General features: G+C 42.2%; 1 protein-coding gene across 6 annotated transcripts in view; it reads left to right on the top strand.

The window, feature by feature from the left end:
- The window catches only part of ZCCHC2 (zinc finger CCHC-type containing 2), a 66378-nt gene that overhangs the window by 15633 nt on the left and 32035 nt on the right, over positions 1-18710 (top strand). For 5 of the 6 annotated variants that reach the window (XR_008291542.1, XM_053205812.1, XM_053205808.1 and 2 more), the window contains exons 2-5: positions 87-198; positions 3051-3127; positions 5408-5479; positions 9528-9640. Coding sequence is in view for 5 of the 6 variants with exons in the window: in XM_053205812.1 (XP_053061787.1) it covers positions 87-198; positions 3051-3127; positions 5408-5479; positions 9528-9640 (374 nt within the window). In the remaining variant the exon portion in view is untranslated. The remainder of the gene's footprint in view (positions 1-86; positions 199-3050; positions 3128-5407; positions 5480-9527; positions 9641-18710) is intronic. The other variant, XM_053205810.1, reaches the window with a different exon arrangement.

The raw sequence follows: 18710 nt of genomic DNA on the forward strand, positions 1-18710 counted from the left end.
TAAGACTTGACTCTGGTTTATTTGGACGGAGTTGTCTGTTCTCAGTCTGTGGAGTGGATGAACACGTGCCCCTCTTTCTTCTCTAGAGTGACTCCGCTCACGGTGACTACCCGCAGAGTCATGAGGCCAGCGTGCTGGCACGAGCCCTGATACCTCACGACGGACTTCCTGCGGCGCCGCACAGAGCCCAGCGAGAAGGTAGGTTTTCTGTCCCCTTACCGGGGACGGCTGCAGAGCACTGTTTACGTTGGTTGACCCAACTCTTCTCCCTCTTTTTTTGGAGTAGAGAAATCTACAGGTCCTAGGTTTGGCTCAGACGCCCGGCCCCCACTTTTCTGAGTCTGCGTCTGGGCTCCTGCTTTACAGCACTTGGCCCGGTCTGGCTTGTGCCGACCTGGTTCTGCCTTGTGGTCGGTTGCCTTAAGTCTAGTCGCACACTTCTGGAGGGCGGAATCCTTAATGTATTCCTAAAGTGTTTGGGAAAGTGCTTTATCTGGAGAATGTGCTCAGCATCTGCTGAAAAAAGAAATTTTACAGAAGTTCTCTGTTAGAAAGTGAAGCCATGTGTTACAAGTCTATGCTTCCTGCAGTAATGCAGTTTTCAGGAGGACCGGGATGGTGGCATTGGAAGGACGTTGTCATCTGTAAGGAAATGAGTTCAGATGCTCACTTCTCTTCATTTTTGGGAGTCCATTACCCTGGGCGAATAATTGTTGAGGGGAAAACAGAGATGGAAAGTGTATGTGCCACCTGGGCGGCCTCAGATGTGTACCTCACGCTCAGTTATAGCAGCTTAGAACGACATCATTTTGTCTTCTTCCAGTCCCATCAGTCATCTTTCTTGTGTTATACATTTTTCCTCATTCAGGAAAAACAGGTATGAATGTTTAATGTTTAAAAAAAGTTTATATAATTACCTATTCAGGGCCATTCAAGACCCTTAAACTACTTGACTCATAGATTCCTTCAACCAGCCCCGCTGCATCTGTGAGTAACCTAAAGCAGAGTTTGCTTTTACAACGAAGGTCTTTTTCTTCTTTTTTTAATAAAAATGTTTTAGAAAAACAAAAGACTACATCCAAATGCTGACAACCGTAAGGTAGTACTGTAGGTGACTTTTCGTATGTTCTTTAGTTTTAAACAAATGTGTGTACTCTGTGCTTCTTAGTTTTAATTTATGAGGGTTGGAGGGTCTCCTGTTACCAGCCATTCCCCACCGTACTTCATCTCCCTCCTGTTGATTCCGATCGGTCATGACAGGGGTAACTTGAGACCAAGGCCGAAGACCCAGCCACGTTCCCTTACACATAATGCCCTAGTGGTCCCCTGCCCCTTACTTATTAGCCCCCCAGTTTGCAGAAGTGGGGCTGCTTCGTATTTCTGAATGTAGATTAGTTCAGACGGTTTTTCTTAAATAGCATCGTCCCTCATGGAAGGTAGCAGGAAAGCTGTTGAAAGTGGCAGACCCTCCCCTCCCCCACTTAGCCGCTGTTGTGCTGCCGCTGGTCAGGAGTTGTGGGCGTCTTACCTGGCTTTTGAGATTTTCTTGCGTTTCCATCCTCAACATTTCTCGCCCACGGCGGCGGGGGTTGGGAATTATCCCAGAAGCGGCCATCAGACACTATATATTTGGAAGGTTGGCACAAAATACTGGTAATGGTATCTCCTCGGTCTGTTATGAATGCTTACCAGCGAATTTCTGTATCTTATGTTTCATTGCCCGCAGTCCCTGATCTAGAACAATCTTCATTCTTCCTGTATACTTCTGTTACTTTCTGTCTTCTGCTTCATCTATTTTAGCTTCTTCCTCTCCAAGTAAATCCCTTCCTTTCCTTCTCCATCTCCCGACCCCTGAATTTAACAGGACCCCAGTCTGTGGAGTCACTCTCCTGACTTCTTCCCTGTGACCTTTATCTTGTTCATTACTGCCAGTCTCATTATTGCTTAAGTGCTGTTTCTTCTATTTATACCCTGAGCAACAGTTTTTTTTTCCCTCCCTTAAGTCCTTCTATTATGGTTAGTAGACTGGCTCTCTTCAATTTGTAAAGAGATTTACTTCCTGAAAGATGATGTTTTCGTTATTTATTTATTTATTTTTTTAATTTAAAAAATTTTTTTAATGTTTATTTTTGAGAGAGAGAGAAAGAGAGAGAGCGCGTGAATGGGAGAGGGGCAGAGAGAGAGGGAGACAGCAGGCTCCAGGCTCTGAGCTGTCAGCACAGAGCCTGACGTGGGGCTCGAACCCATGAACTGTGAGGTCATGACCTGAGACGAAGGCAGAGGCTCAACTGACTGAGCCACCCAGGTGCCCCAAGATGATACTTTTATTAAAGGATGTGTAACATGAGTAATTCGGGGGATTGCACGTTTGCCTGCTTCTTCATTAACAAGCTGATCATCTTACCTAGTTCAATTCAGAGTTCCTAATGTAACTTATGACCACGATTTTATCTGTGTAATACATTGTGAAAAATTCTGCTATAGTGAACCTTCATAGTTCATTTTAACGTTTGTAATGCCATTATATGATATTAAGGGTCATGTTGAACAATTTCTAAATTCCCAATTGGAAAGAACTTTTTATCAGTTTAATACATTACTTTTGAAGGTTTTTTTTTCAATGTAAACAAAAACTATACCTCTTTTGGTTTATACCTACCAAGCATAAATAATTGAATAAAGTGCTATGTTTGTGATAATTTGAATAACAAGCAGTTTTGAAGATTGTCCTCTAGAAAACGAATCTTTGTTGTAGGTGCATTTTATTTTATTTTATTTTATTTTATTTTATTTTATTTTATTTTATTTTTTTGGTGCTCAGCGGAATGCTTGAAACTCTTTAGGCACTCAGCATGCTGAATGGATATAGAAAAAAAATTGTGGATGAACGGCACATTGCTATGCTTCTGCATTTTTTTGTTTTTTTTCATGGTTTAAGACCAGTAGTAAAGATGAAGATAAATAGCCTAATTGTTCAACATTTGTCAGTGGGTAGCTGAAACACGCGTCTAGTCTCTGTAGAACACGTCAGCATGTTTTCTTTCTTTCAGCTGTGCACATCGAGAAGATAATGTTGAAAGGAGTCCAGAGAAAAAGGGCTGACAAATATTGGGAGTACACCTTCAAAGTAAGCCCCTCTCGCCCCCAACAGATGTCCCATGTACTGTTAAATGACCTTGTGGGGAAAAATGAAAAATTGATCTTTGGAAAAACTTACAGTGGGTTTGCTAATTTAAGAAGAAGCTGTACTTATACGTAAGTTTGTCCTTACTCAGGGAATGTACTGTTTTCAGTATGTACTGCATGGTTTGCTGAGTTTTTAATTGTGTCACATTGAAATTACTCTGATGATTTTATTCAAAATAAATAAGAGCCTTCAATTTAAGGTGGAAGTTGTGTCTTTAAAAGTAAAAGTAAGCATTTTCACTAGTATTTTTTAAATCAAGATCACGGGCATTGTCTTTTCCTGGAATGGTTTTTCCCTGATACTTTTCTCTTCCTCTTCTTTCTCCATGAAGGTTTTATTCCCTGGCCTTTGTTGCCTTGTCCTCTCATCTCTAATTGCTTTCCTGTCATGCTGTCCTTTAGACAGCTGTCTAATTAACCATAGAGTCCGGCTCTGTTACTCCCCATGTCTCCCTTTTGCCTGTTGACTGTAATGTGGATTCCTTGTCCACGTCTTCCTTATTCCTCCCTGCTTGGGCTTCACTGTCTGGCCCTTTCTCCTGAGGTTGGACTGAACGCCTTGAAGCCAAACGGACCGACGCCACGTTTCTGTGCTCCCTCACTTCAGTTCCTCCCCAAAGGTATTGCTTGCCACACTTTAGCTGTACCTTTGTCACCAAGTCATTTCTGATCCTCCAGCAGAATGTGTTTCCATTCATTCAAGGCATGCCACCATCATAAATTTTCCAGACTCTTCTATTTGGGTTACATGTTTTTCCTCTCTAGTTGGTTAGTATCTAATGGAGAGCAGGAATCTTCATCCTCCGTCATCCCGCCATATCTGACTTGCTTAGTATGTTTGGTGAATGAATTTCAGAACTCTGGCTTCTGCTTTGTGGGAGACGTATCCTCAGTTTACAAATTTTAAATCCTTATCTCCGAATGTTTTACTTAACCTTTTTGTAACGCATGGCATAAGCCGCCGTGCTCTCTTCATTCAGTTACACTAGCTCTCCTTTTGTTGCTGGAGCTCTTAGCTTGTTCCTTCCTGAAAGCCTTTTTCATCCCCAGCTTAGCTCTGGAACAGTCTTCCCCAGACCATGGCACAGCTCATGTCCCTTCAAGTCCTAGCCTGGCTTAAACGCTCCCTCCCATGAGGTCTTGCTTGGCACCCTTCTGACGTGCTGTCCTGCTCCTGTGCCACGCCGTGTTCATTGTCTCTGGAGCCCTGCTCACTGATGGGAATTCTTAAATATTCATTTGTTGAAATGGGTCTCCACGAATTAGACCCTGACCTCAGCCAGCAGAGACTTTGGCCATCTTGTCCCCTCCTGTGTCCCTTTCACCGAGAACAGTGTCTCACATAAGTAGCTGCTCAACGAACGTTGAATAATTAAAAAACATCTAAAAGATGTGCCAGTTAATAAGGATATTTGCTTTAAGGGTTGGTAGATACAATTTTGCATCTGTTCTTAAATATCTGATTAATAATGGTATGATTACTTGGTGAGCCTTAGGCATTTGCACAGTTTGAGTGTCTACTTGGCTCAGATAATTGTAATGTAGACGTTATCAGTGGACTGTCATCAAGTCCATGAAATTCAAAGTGTCTGAGAGGTAAAATGGCATAATAGATTCCAGTCTGGCTCTTCTGCTCACTTAGGGTCACATCTAAGTACATTAACCATTTTGAATTTTAGTTCCTCCATCTGAAAATGGAGGTAGTCAGACCTGCCCTCCACACTTGAATAGGATTTTAAAGAATTGAGGTAAAGATGAAATCTCTTCATAAGCCATAAATCCCCATAAAAATAATACTATAGTACTTACCACAGAGGAGCAGTAAACTCTAGTTATTTCTCTGAAAAATTTATATGTAATAAGTTCCAGGAGGTACAATTTTTACCTTTCTTGGTATATAGTTTTATACCGTCAAGTATCATCTTAGAGTCCTTCAACTTTCCCTTTTGAAAAATTACTAAAATAGTCACATTTTTAAAGGCAACTTTTTAAAAGAACCATGCGATTTGAAAGGAATTATTAAAGTTTTTTGAGTAGAGTATGTCAATGTACAGTTAACTTTAACAATTTTGAAGAAATTCTGACAATGCCAGATTAACTGTATATTTCTAATTGTTAATCTTAAGATTTAAGTAAGGCCCTTTGTTTTACACATGGCTTTTTTTCATCTGGTTCCCGCCTAAGAAATAACCATATAATATGTGTGTTTTTTTTAAATCAGGTAAATTGGTCTGATCTTTCAGTCACAACAGTAACAAAAACCCACCAAGAACTACAAGAATTTCTACTGAAGGTAAAATTATAGATTTTGTTGTTAAAATGGTTTTTACGTAATATGTAGAACCAAAAACCTCAATATCAAAACAGACACCAAGAAGATTTAACCACGTTATATAAAGGTTGACTTAGAACTCTCCACTGTCTGTACAAAATGTCCTGTTATTCTAAACGTAAATTTTCTTACATTACCGATACAAGGAAACGGAGGATTTTCCACGTTAAAAAAAAAAAAAAAAGGAACCTGATTCCTGGTTCCTTGCCGAGATAACTATTAATGGTGGCAGCTTGCAAGGGTACTTCTTGTGGAAGAGTGCGTCTGCAAAATGAGTTAGGATTTGTTGTGGTTCTTAGAGGTGACAGCTCTTCGGCTCCGTCTGTGGATTTCCTTAAACACGTGTCCATCGATTCCTTCTTTGAGTTCCGGCTTCCCCTTGTGATAGAGACACAGAGTATTGAGAATAAGGGATCGTGGAAACATACAGATTTGCAGAAGTAAAAGGTTTCTTAAGTCATTTTGTTCAAATTCCTGCCTGTTCCTTTGACGCTAATTTCATTTTATTGAAGTGTGTATGGATAGAGCTCAGTTTTAAAAGGAGGAAACAGGTTTAAATGGTTAACCAGTACCTTCGCTATTTTACAATAAGCAAATATATTTTAAAGTTTCTTGTTAATAAGGAGATAAAACAAAGTCCAGAAACAGGAAACTTTCCCAACTCAGTTACTGACTTTTGGGTCAAGGTGTGATGTGGTTATTGAACTTACAACATCTGAAATTTTCAGGACGGTACTGGTTTTTAAATTGTGGGTCTCCATTCTTAAAGCTGAAAGAGGCTCTTCGTCCCCAGCTTGCGGAACTTGGGGCAGCGTGGTAGTGCTGGCTCTAAGGAGGACATTGTTGGATGGACTGTCAGTGTTTGTTCCGCTGGAAATACCCAGGGACAGCTTGAATATTTTCCTGCAGCTTACTCTGAACCGGGCCCTCTTGGTTCAGGGACGAGAATGCCTTCTGTTACTTCAGGATAGTGACCTAACTGCGTGTAAAGATGGGAGGGCCGTGCATTTCCACTTGTCGAAGGTCATAAGCTTGTGAGCCGTCAGCTGTAGACAGCGTGGTGAGGAAGGAGAGCAAGCCGTGGGAGGACCGGGTGTGTGTGCACTGTCTTCCAGAGAAAGGAGACAATAGCTCCCCGCTGGCGGTCTGCCTGTTGAAGGCATCTGGGAGGGCCGCCCTGGACCACGGCTGCACGTGCACTTACAACATCTCTTCTGTTTATGTCCGACTCTTCCATCTCAACAGAGTAAATCTGTCAAAGTTTAAGGGCAGGTCGTCATGAGCAGGTGTCATTTGGGTCAGAGAGCAATGTGCTTTGTTTCTTTTTCTTGTGTTGCCCTTCCCGTGACAGAATTCTAATGCTCGATGGTAAGTTGCAGGGATATAGAGGCTAAGGCTGAAATACCTTGCGGTGCCACCCGTCAAGGCCGGTTACCTAACGTGTTAGGGCGGAGGTGCTACCAGCCTATCCCGAGTGGTGCTGAGAGACTTAATGAGAGAGCACATGACCGGCTGCCAGCCTGGGGCCTGGCACCCGGCAGAGTCTCTCCTCTTGGGTTTCCCTAAGCTTTGGCTGGTTCTTTGTCTTGACAGATTTCATTTTTTCAGTCCTGCAATTTTTCTGAAAGCTCAAGTGCTCTAAAAAAAGACAGCCCCCAATAACTGATTCAGTCTTCAGAATCATGGTTATGATCCTCCCAGTTAGCCAACATTTGAACATAGAATTTTTTAAAGTAGGACAGATGCCATATCAAGTTATGTTAAAAGATTGGCAACATTGTATGCTTCGAGGCTAATTGCCTATTATAAAATATCCCCTCAAGTCAACACATATCTTTTCACCTTTTTACCTTCCTTTTAAAATCATCTACAAAAGTTAAGAGCAAAACCTGTCCTTTTGATAGCCTGTACATACTAACAACCTTTAACTTTTGTAGATGCTGTTTAACTGCACTTACTGTTTGCTATAATGTGGAAGAGTGAGTTTGAGGTCAGTGCTTTCCAGTCCTTTTTTTCTCCGTGTATATGGCAGCCTCTGTCCTCGCATCCAAGCCCCCTTGCCCTGCTGTTGCTGCTTAGAAACTGCATCTGACACCTGTCTGTTTCTCATTGCGAGAATGGCAGCTCCGTGGAGGCAGGGTTTTTGTTGCATCTTTCACTGCTGTATCCACAGTGCCTAAAACAGTACCTGGGACAGGGTTCGATTTGAATATTTGTTGATTGAATGAATGAGTGTTGAACGAGAAGAGTTACAAAAAGTAAATTGTAATGGGGTTTTGTAGATGGTTCTCCATTAGGCCTCAGTGTTTTTAAAGAGAAGCTTGTAATAGTGAGGAGAAAGATCTTTCAGTAGTCTGAGCTGGTTCAAGGCTGAGTTGGGGCCCAGCTCTGGGAGTCTGGGTACTGGAAGGAAGACCGAGAGGTGAGGAAATTCAGAAGGGACTAGAATAGAAGAGACATGATTTAAAGCTGTATTTTTAGCAAATGTGCCTTCCTCTAGGACTGGAAATAGTCCTTGGAAATTGAAGATAAAAACCACTTGAAAATAAAGCATTTTGCAAATACTGATGACTGCATATCCGCACTCTGCCCAATCACATGAACAGTCATTGACTAGGTGAAAATTTATATACTCTTGCCTTCCTGCACTTAGAAGAACCATCAGTGATTCGATAGTGGAAACATAGTTGCCCACTGAAGCAGGTTTTCTTTGGCTGTGTACAGAAATTCAGGAGATATGTTTAAAATGGGCAATATGAAATATGCCTAGTGTCCTTAATCTGTATTAAAATAGTGTAAATGTTGAAATAGCCATTTTTGGGGAAATGTGTAGATGCAGAACTTGTTTCTTCCTGTTAGTGATCAGAGGACATGCCCTCCACAGTGGTGCGTGGCCAGCAGGGCCCTCAGCCTTACTGGGTTATAAAAGAACCAGGAAGAGCTTCATTCTGACAAAACATCTTGATGCCATAGTCTCACTGCCTAAAATTAGTAATACTTTATGCTGTTGTTGTTAAATTTTCCATTTCGGAATCGTTGACTCAAAACGCTTGTTTGTCAAAAGAATACTTGCTTTGGGTTCTCCAGTTCAACACGTAAACTGACAATTTGTGTAGATCGTTCTGTTCCTGCAGCGCTTTCGATACTGCATGAATGGCTCTACTCTTAATGTTAGTGAAAGTACCGGTAATCCAGGAGTTCATTGTGTAAAGACCATCAGAAGTCAAGTTTCAAACATCAGAAAGCTAATTTTATAAATCAATTTATTAGGAATTTTAAGAAGCTAGTTAATAAACAGAATGACTTAAATTTTGTTTTTTAAATAAAAACTTTCTTGGCCCAGCGATTATTTTGTGTGTGTGTGTGTGTGTGTGTGTGTGTGTGTGTGTGTGTGTCTGTGGTTTCTGGTCCATTGCTGTGAGGGCACCTTCATCATGTTGAGGGAAAGGTTCCTAACCCTTCAATTAGTGCTTTTTATGTAAGCAGGATGGAGAATTTTCACCCCATGTTTCATTTTATTTGGTGCATAGCACTGGTGGTCTGACATTGCCTGGGATTCAGATGTGAAACAGGAGGTACTAAGGTGATCACTATAAATGCAGGGATAACACTTTACAGAGTACTATTTGAGGATTAAAATAATTGTAGCTACGCTATGCAGAATGTTCCGTTTAACTAAAGAACCTTGGCGTGGGTGTCATTTTCGTGTGGCATGTGGAACTTAGAATGGGAGGGATATGCAGGCGTGTCCCAGAAGCACACTGAATCCTGCCGGGGTTATTCTTCACCTTTGCAGAGCCCCGATGTGTGCCCAGAAGGCAGAAGACTTTCCTAGTAGAAAGATCTATGCTGCTTCAGTACGGGGCCTATGTCTTGAAGATGTACAGAGGAACTGCTTTGGGATGATTACTGAGCAAGAGACATTTGTCTCCCTTTATGCCTCTGATTTGTAACATACTTAGCAGTAAGTGAGAAACTTAACATTGGCCTTGCGGTTTTTCTTTTCTAGCTCCCAAAGGAAGTGTCTTCCGAGACTTTTGACAAGACCATCTTAAGAGCCCTGAATCAGGGTTCGTTGAAAAGGGAAGAACGGCGACATCCTGACCTAGAGCCCATCCTAAGGTAACAGTTTGCCTGATGCTGTCACCACAGCATCACAGACAGGTTCGTTGGCAGTGGAGGACTTAGAACAGAGTTTGAGGGAGATGACAAGAGATTTTTTCTGTGGAGTACTTTTTAAAATGGAGTTTTTATCTACATGTTATTTTAGGTCTAGGCTCACAGCAGGAAACATCAAACTAATTATTTTTATCGTTGGACTTTTTTGGCTCTCTGATATCATGAATAATTGCTTCTAAAATCTGCAGACATTCAGTGAACCTCCTATTTTCTCCATAAAATATTTATTGAAAGCGTTCCTTGTCCAAGAACTCAACGTGGGAAATGTTTTTTGTTCTAAGTTGTCAAGTAAGACGGAAGATCAGGCTAACAGGTTGGAAGGTGAAGGGAGATGAACACTTCCTCGCACGCCTGCTCTTCTGTCCGGTGGCGAGCTTGCAGCGGTGATGGCTCGGCCCGGTGATGGTGTGTCCACGCTGGCTGAGGCCCGGGGGTGGGTCGGCCCCCGGAGCACCCTCCGTGCCCGGGCCGTGACGAAGAGGCGAACACACCGGCGAGCTCAGCAATGGTGGCACAAGGTCCTGTGTGGGCAGGACAGGTGTGGATGTGGGTAAATGTACTTGTTTCGTGATGGGAAGTTGAAGGATCTCTTGCCTGATGGCTTGTATTTTTTTTCCTAAAGTAAGAGTTTGCTTAAGAGTGGATATAAGGGGGGGGGGGGATCAAGGGTTTGACAGCAAAAGGGACTTAAACAGTAGTTGCGGGGGAGGGTGATGAACAACCCGATAAAGGAAACCCCGTAAGCTGGCCAGGTTTGGAGCCCATTGAGTATCAGTAAATGATAGTGGTATCAGTCTGTCGTGCTGTGTGGATTTTGAAAACATCTTGCGAGCATTTCAGGTTCAAGTGTTAGGATAGCAGGTCGTTGGATAAGGACGTTCTTGGATGTGATGAAGGGACAGGTGGGGCAAGGGAATTTAGGGAAGAGTGTGAGGTTTTTGGACACATTCACAGAGCGAAGATGGAGTCTGACCGTAGAGTGAACCGCAGCTGGAGAAGAGGTGTCAGGGAGTAAGCAAGTAAGTAGGCAGACAGAATCAAGTTGAAATGAGCCCGAAATGTGTGGGTTAGGGCGTTCTGAGGTGAGAGAGTTCCCGGTGACTGTTAGAGGTTTGGGGTGTGGTCTCCGTAGTGGGTGGTAATTGTTTTGCTCGCCCCTCTCTGAGGGCTTCCCTTTACGGGAGAGAAATTAAGGAGTAATGGCCGAGGAAACAAATGCTGTTTTATTGGAAACTTCCAGTTATTAGTAAGTAAAATAAGGAAAAGCAACGTTGGAACATCTGTGGCTTTGAGTCAGGGCTTGAGTGGGACTTCCTTTCTGCCCTCTGAGCCGAGTCTGAGACGGCCCAGTGAAGTAGCCTTGCTGAGGCAGAGGTGAACAGAGGTGGGCCTCGTTTAGTATAGCGGCCCTCTGCCTCTGACGGGGGAGGGGGGCACCCGGTGAGCCTTTTCAGGTTGGGTGGGGCTGGGAAGAAGGGGTGAGTGTTTACTCCTCAATGGAGAGAAGCCGAAATCTGGGAAGGAGGTGTATCCATTTGTTCATCGTGTGACAAGGTCCAGGATGTGCGTGTGGAAGTAAATGACTGGAATAAGAGAGGAGATGGAAGACAGAGGTCACTGGTGGAAAGGCAGCCAAGCAAAGAGCTCGAAGGGTTTGCCGCTCACCCACGTGGAGTTTGAAGTGCCCCAGGGCTATGGAACGCTGGGGGTGGAGGAGACGGTGGGGGGGCAAGCTGAGTACGAATGTGGGAACATGACCAGAAGGTAGGTATGTGACCACCTTGGCAGGTGGAGTGGCTGAAAGGCGGCTTTGAGGGGTGCCCCCACCCTTGCAGCCCTTGTGAGTGGGGAATGGGCACCCCACCCGAACGGGCCGTGAGGACAGCCAGACCCCAGGGGCTAGTGGGATTTTGGTCTGAATAAGGAGGTGCAGATCCGTTCCTTGAAGAGCCCGGATACGTGGGGCCTCGCAGAGGGCACGGCAGGAAGGTTCAGAGAAAGAACAGGAGCGCTAGGGCGTGGTCACAGCTTTCCAGGGTTGAGACCGGTGAGGGTGGGTGGTGATGGTGAGGAAGAGTTGGTTGAATTCCTGGGTCTCCTGCGCTACTCAGAAGTCATGGGCTTATGCATCCCTGGGGATGTCGTTGAGGTGCAGATTCAGACTCCACAGTCCCGCCGTGTGCACTGTCCTGGGATTCCGGTAGGCTGCAGAGATGTTCGTGGTCCGTGCAGTGCTCGTCGAGCAGGCTCTCAGACCACTGCCTCTGAAGTGGCTCAGGAGGGAGCTTCTCCAGCTGTGACACTTGGGGGGGGGGGGGCGTGGAGGGGCATCTGGCAGCATGGACGGGGGTGGGGGGGGGAATCTGCGCTGGAGGAGGGAGTGAGGATGCTGAATGGCAGCCTGTGGGGTGTGGGGAGCCACAGAGTGTGCATCTTTACGTCTTCGGGAGCAGATCGCTGCGTGCCGCTACCCTGGCTGTGCTGGCTTCAGGGTGCGCTTTGTTCCAGCCTGACGCTGCGTGCTGCTAGGCCTCGGGTTCAAACCGAGCTCCTTACCTTGCCCGAGATCCCGCGGCTGACCAGTAGTAGCCTCAGAGTTCTATTGCATACTGCTCCAATTCAGAGTGATAAAATATAATACAATCTTGGTGTGTTACAGTGTTCCATATAGTCATTCAGTGTATTTAGGTAGTTTGGGGCTTTCTTGGTAAATCTGACAACTGCTCGACGTAGAACATTTGGAAGACACAGAAAAGTAATGAAAAGATGACAGTCATTCAAATAACTTAATATTGGCCTTTTTCATTTTTCCTTTTTTTTTGTTTTGCCTGTAATATTAGATGTGCAGTTTTCTATCCTATGTTCTCAAATTCTAAGCATTTTTTATTCTTCAAGATCATTTCGAGTGGCTACAGAATATCTTCCCCATCTGGCCGTACATCATTCCTCTGACGCTTTCTCTGTTTTGAGGAAGAAAGACCATTTTCTGGGGTATTTTCCAGAGTTTTGACCATTTTTGTGCCTGAAACATTTTCCAGATTTATGAGTAATTACTGAAGAGAGATTCTTTGAAATTGATTTACTGATTTAAAGAGTAGGATCCTCTTTTAGGATCCCTAATAACACATATATTATTATTATTTTAATGAAAAAGTTATGTAAGTAGGAGTACATGTTCTTAGTGTTTGAACTTCCTTGTTTATCACAGCTTGACTGGCTTTGAGTATCACTTAAAAAATATTTGCTAATTTGACAGGTGAATGATGATCTCATTGGCTTAATTTTCATTTTCTTTATTAGTGAAATTCAGTATCTTTTTTGTAAGTTTAGCCATTTTTATATTTTGTAAGATCATCTGTCCTTTATCAATTTATCTTTTTGAATCTTAGTGGTTTTTACAACTTATCTTTAGTAATATAGTATTTTTCAGTTAGTGATGATTTTTTTTTTTTTTAAAGTTTATTTATTTGGAGAGAGAGAGAGCAAGCAGGGGAGGGGCAGAGAGAGGAGGAGACAGAATCCCAAGCAGGCTCTGCTCTGGCAATGCAGGCCTAATGCGGGGCTCAAACTCAAGAACTGTGGGATCATGACCTGAGCTGAAGTCAGGAGTCAGATGCTTAACTGAGCCATTCAGTCACCCAGTTAGTGATGATTTTTGAAATGAAGTTTAGAATATTCTGTTAGGTTTGTCAGTCTTTGTTTCTATGTTTCTGTTTATGTCTTCACTAAAGAAAGTCATTCCTAGGTTGTTTATTAAATGTTGGGTACATCACTGTAGATATATGGGGGGAAAGTTAGGCTGGAACTATGTGTCATTCATTACATCAAAGTTAAATCTAGATGGCTCAGAGATTTAAATGCAAGAAAGAAAACGTGAAATTTCTAGTATGTTTATGAAAAAAATTTTTACTAAGTATCATGATACCTAGAAACCATTAAAAATGGAAATTTAAGTATTCAGAAATCCAACTTCTACATAATTTAAAGAACAAAATATACTACAAACAAAGTGAAGACAAACTTCAAAGTCAGGGCAAAAATACTTATAATAACTTCTTTCTTATTAAAAAAAAAAAAACCTCCTAAAAATCAGTAATGTAATGAAAACTAATAGTCCAAAGCAAGGGAGAAAATGGGAGCATATATGAACAAATAGCACAGAGAAACTGGACTTTCAGGCATCATTTGAACATATGAAAAGCTCATAATCAGAAATACAAATTAAAACCTTGAGTTTTGATTTTTTAGGTGGCTACTACATTTAAAACATTTTTAATTTAAAAATTTTCTGAATTTAGGGGCACCTGGGTAGCTCAGCTGATTGAGCGTCTGACTTCGGCTCAGGTCATGATCTTGTGGTCAGTGGGTTCGAGCCCTGTGGTGGGCTCTGTGCTGATAGCTCAGAGCCTGGAGCCTGCTTGGGATTCTGTGTCCCCTCCCCTGCTTGTGCTCTGTCTCACTCAATAATAAATAAATATTAAAATTTTAAAAATTTTCCAAATTTAGTTTTAATTGAAATATGTAGTTGACATCCAATATTGTGTTAGTTTCAGGTATGTAACAGTGATTTGACAATTATGTATAATACAGTACACTTAGCACAAATTGTGTAGCTACCATCTGTCACCATACGGAGTTATTACAGTATTAGTGGCGATAGTCTGTGCTCTGTTTTTCATCCCATGACTTAATTTATTTTATAACTGGAAGTTTGTACCTGTTAGTCCCCTTTGCCTATTTCACCCATCCCTCTACCCCCTCCCCTTGGTAACCACCAGTTTGTTCTCTGTATGTGAGCCTGTTTCTGTTGGTTTGTTCATTTGTTTTTTAGATTCCACATATAAGTGAAATCGTATGGTATTTGTCTTTTTCAGGCTTACTTCACTTAATATAATACCCTCTAGGTGCATCCATGTTGTCCCAAATGGCAAGATGGCATTCTCTTTCAATGGCTGGGTAATATTTCATTCTGTATACCACATCTTCTTTATTCATCTATTGTTGGGCACTTAGGTTGCCTCCGTGTCTTGGCTATTTTGAATAAGGCTGCAGTAAATACAGGGCTGCATGTATCTCTTCAAATTAGTGTTTTCATTTTCTTTGGCTAAATATCCAGAAGTGGTATTGCTGGATTGTATGATATTTCTATTTTTAATATTTTAAGACACTTTCATACTGTTTTCCATTACTCTTTTCCATAATGGCTGCACCAGTTTACATTCCCACCAACAGTGCATAAGGGTTCCCTTTTCTCCACATTCTCACTAACACTTGTTATTCTTGTCTTTGTGATACTAGCCGTTCTGACTGGCATAGGATGATATCATTGGGTTTTGATTTGCATTTCCCTGGTGATTAGTGATATTGAACATCTTTTCATATGTCTGTTGGCCATCAGTGTGTTTTCTTTGGCAAACATATGCTCAGGTCCTCTGCCCATTTTTAAGCAGATTATTTGTGGGTTTTTTGGTGTTGAGTTCTAGAAGTTCTTTATATATTTTGGTTACTAGCCTCTTATTGGATATATCATTTGCAAATTTCTTCACCCATTCAGTAGGGTTGCCTTTTCATTTTTTTAATGATTGCTTTTGCTGTGTATAAGCGTTATTTTTTAAGTTTATTTTGAGAAAGAGAGAGAGAGAGCGTGTGCGCACGCACGTGCGGGGAAGGGGCAGAGAGAGAATCTCAAGCAGGCTCCACACCAGCAGTGCTGAGCCTGATGAGATCATTACCTCAGCTGAAACCAAGAATCAGATGCTTAACCAACTGAGCCATCCAGGTGCCCCTGTGCAAAAGCTTTTTGTTTTGATGTAGTACCAATAGTTTATTCTTGCTTTTGTTTCCCTTGCCTGAGGAGACTGATCCAGAGAAATATTGCTAAGGCCAGTGTCCAAGAGTTTACTATGTTTCCTTTTAGAAGTTTTATGGTTTCCTATCTCACGTTTAGATCTTTAATCTGTTTTGAGTTTATTACACCAAATTTTTGTGTATGGCTTAGGAAAATGGTACAGTTTCATTCTCTTGCACAAAGCTGTGCAGTTTCCCAGTACCATTTATTGAAGAGACTGTCTTTTTCCTGTTGTGTGTTCTTGTGTCCCTTGTCATAAATTAATTGCCCTTAAAAGTGTGAGTTTATTTCTGGGCTCTGTATTCTGTTCCATTGAACTGTGCATCTGTGTTACCATACTGTTTTGATTACTGTAGCTTTGTAATATAGTTTGAAATCTGGGATTGTGATACTTCTAGGTTTATTCATCTTTCTCAAGTTTGCCTAGGCTGTTTGGGGTTTTTGTTGGTTCCATATGTTTTAGTGGGATTTGTTTTAGTTCTATGAAAAATACTATTGGATATAGGATTACATTGAATCTGTAGATTGCTTTGGGAAGTATAGACATTTTAACAATATTCTTCTAATCAGTAAGCGTGGACTATCTGTCTTCCCATTTATTTGTGTCGTCTCAGTGTCTTACAGTTTTCAGGGTACAGGTTTTTCACCTTACGTGAGTTTCTGTTCAACCGGTTGAATATGCAAAGATCCAGAAGTTTGGTAGGTACTCATGGCCAGTTACATAAACTGGTAAAATTTCTATGGAAAGCCGTTTGGCGATATCACAACTTAAGTGCTGATAACCTTTGACGACTTCCACTTCTTGTAATTTATCGTACAAGTGTATTCCCAGTGTATGCAAAGATGAGTGTTTCAGATGTTTACTGTTGTAATATTTGACTACAAAAGACTAGAAACAGCTAGATGTTGATGGAGACTTGGTTAACTCATGGGACATTCATTCACTGGAATACCGTGTGGCCTTATTGAAAAAGAACAATAGAGAGCAAGAGCAAGGTGAGAACAGCTAGTAGAATGTCACCGTTTTAAAGGATATGTACATGTTTGTGTGCAAAGATTATCTCTGAAAAATAAGCAATAAAATAGCAGAGAGGCTTGCGTCTAGGGAAGAAGAGGGGCTCTGACAATAGGAATGAGACTGGCTGGTCACTTGGTAACCTTTGAGTTTGGGCCACATGTATTCACTTATTTAAAAAAGCTTGAGGCTGTCCATCTTTCGAAACACGATCAGTGTACTTTTTGTGTATGTGATAGTTTCTCTTGTTGTTCCTTTTCATCAGTTTGGATTTATACTGTTGTACCAAGTGAAGTCAGGATCTAAATCTATTTTTCTTTCCAAACAGTGAATTGATTCTTTCCTATATTACTGATTTCCTTCATTCATAGGTATGTAACCTGTTCATGGATTTTTCCTTGCGACAATCTCATTCTTGTTCCAGGATCACTTTTTAATTATTAGAATTTTATAGTTTGTTCATAGCTGATAGATCTGGTTTTCCTCCCCCGGTACTATTTCTGAAATACTCTTCCACGTTCTCAGATATTTATTATTCAGCTTAATCTGTTACTTTAAAACTTCATGCATGTGTGCTCTGGGAGCTATGCTAAACTATGGTTCAAGTCTCAGGAATATCAGTGTCTAGGTTTTTTGTAGGACTTGACTTTTAAAGAGTGATCATCAGTTCCTGTCCTCTTTTCCCCCCGCCCCTCCTGAACAAGAAAGTCATAAAGCCACTCAGTGAAACAGAGCAAGGCAGTCAGCAGCAATGGTTTTAGGGGGTATGCCCTAATGGACTAGCAAAGGGACCCCAAGTGGAAGGAGGAGTCATTCAGTCATGGGGATGGTGCTGGGAGGCTGGCACAGTGTGTCAGAGGGCGTGCACCTGAGAGGCGGCTGGCAGGGCATTCGAGCTCTGCTGGTGTCAGGAGGGCACGTACACGGGAGGTGGGTAGGGCAACAGTGGAAAAGCATTACCACGGGGAGTTGACCTAATTAGTATGTTAAGAATAGTGAGGACCAAGTGTCTCTCTGTTGGAGAAGGGAGTTACACTATAGAAAAGAAGAAAACTAGAATGAACCCTGAAGTGTCTGATTGGAATTGAAGATATTGGGTGTATCATGATTTGGGGTATATATAGGAAGATACAGAAATATGGTTGTGTGTATACACATATATTCCCTGGCTCTGTTTATTGAAAGGGCCTGGGGGCACCTGGGTGGCTCGACAGTTAAGCATCTGGCTCAGGTCATGATCTCCCTGTTTGTAGGTTCAAGCCCCACCCACGTCGGTCTCTGTGCTGACAGTGTGGAGCCTGCTTGGTTTTCTCTCTCTCCCTATCTCTGCCCCTTCCCAACTCGTGACTCCTTTGTGCTCCTCTCACAGTAAATAAATAAACATATAAAAAGAAGAAAGGAAAGAAAGACAGGGTCTGGAAGCAGCCATAGCCTGTAGCAATGGGAATACCTGGTGTCCAGAGCTTGACTTATGATACCATTCTCCACCAAGGAGCACAACTAGGGCTCCTTGGAGGAAAAAGCCGATTGCAGGGCCAGGGCAGGAAAAGTACAAGATGAGCCTCTTGTACCCAAAAGCAAGGAAGTGCTCAAAGAATTAAGTGGTTTGGTCAAAAGGACACAGAAGCCAGTTTGAAGGGACTCCTAGTGGTCAGATCTGGAGCAAATCGAACATCTAAATAAATAAAACAGTAATATTGAATAAAATAGGAAACCATGAGTCTGTGTTAATGTAAATAATAAATGAATAGATTGAACATTTGAGGATATTTACAGTATCAAAGTCCTTTCCCACAAAATAATGCTTATTATTCATAAAGGGAGGAAGAGTGGCTTTAGAGTGGAGAAACCTGACAGATACCACTTTAATCCCTAACTTGAACTTGATGAGTGAGGGGGTCAGTCAGAATTAGCACACAATAGGCTGTGGCAAAAGAACACAGCCTAGCCCTGTTACATTCCTGCTGTGAGGAAACATCAGACAGACCCACATCGGGACCATTCCACAAACTACAGGGCCTGACCTCTTAACACCATGAGGAGCTGTGGTGGCAGCTGGGCCTTTGTGGTGAAAAGGACACTTAGGAATTAGCTGGCAGAACTTAAATGGGGTCTGAGGATTAGGTATTAACTTTTCAGTGTTAGTGTCC

This window comes from Acinonyx jubatus, chromosome D3 (assembly GCF_027475565.1).
Source record: "Acinonyx jubatus isolate Ajub_Pintada_27869175 chromosome D3, VMU_Ajub_asm_v1.0, whole genome shotgun sequence".
Classification (NCBI taxonomy): Eukaryota; Metazoa; Chordata; class Mammalia; order Carnivora; family Felidae; genus Acinonyx; species Acinonyx jubatus.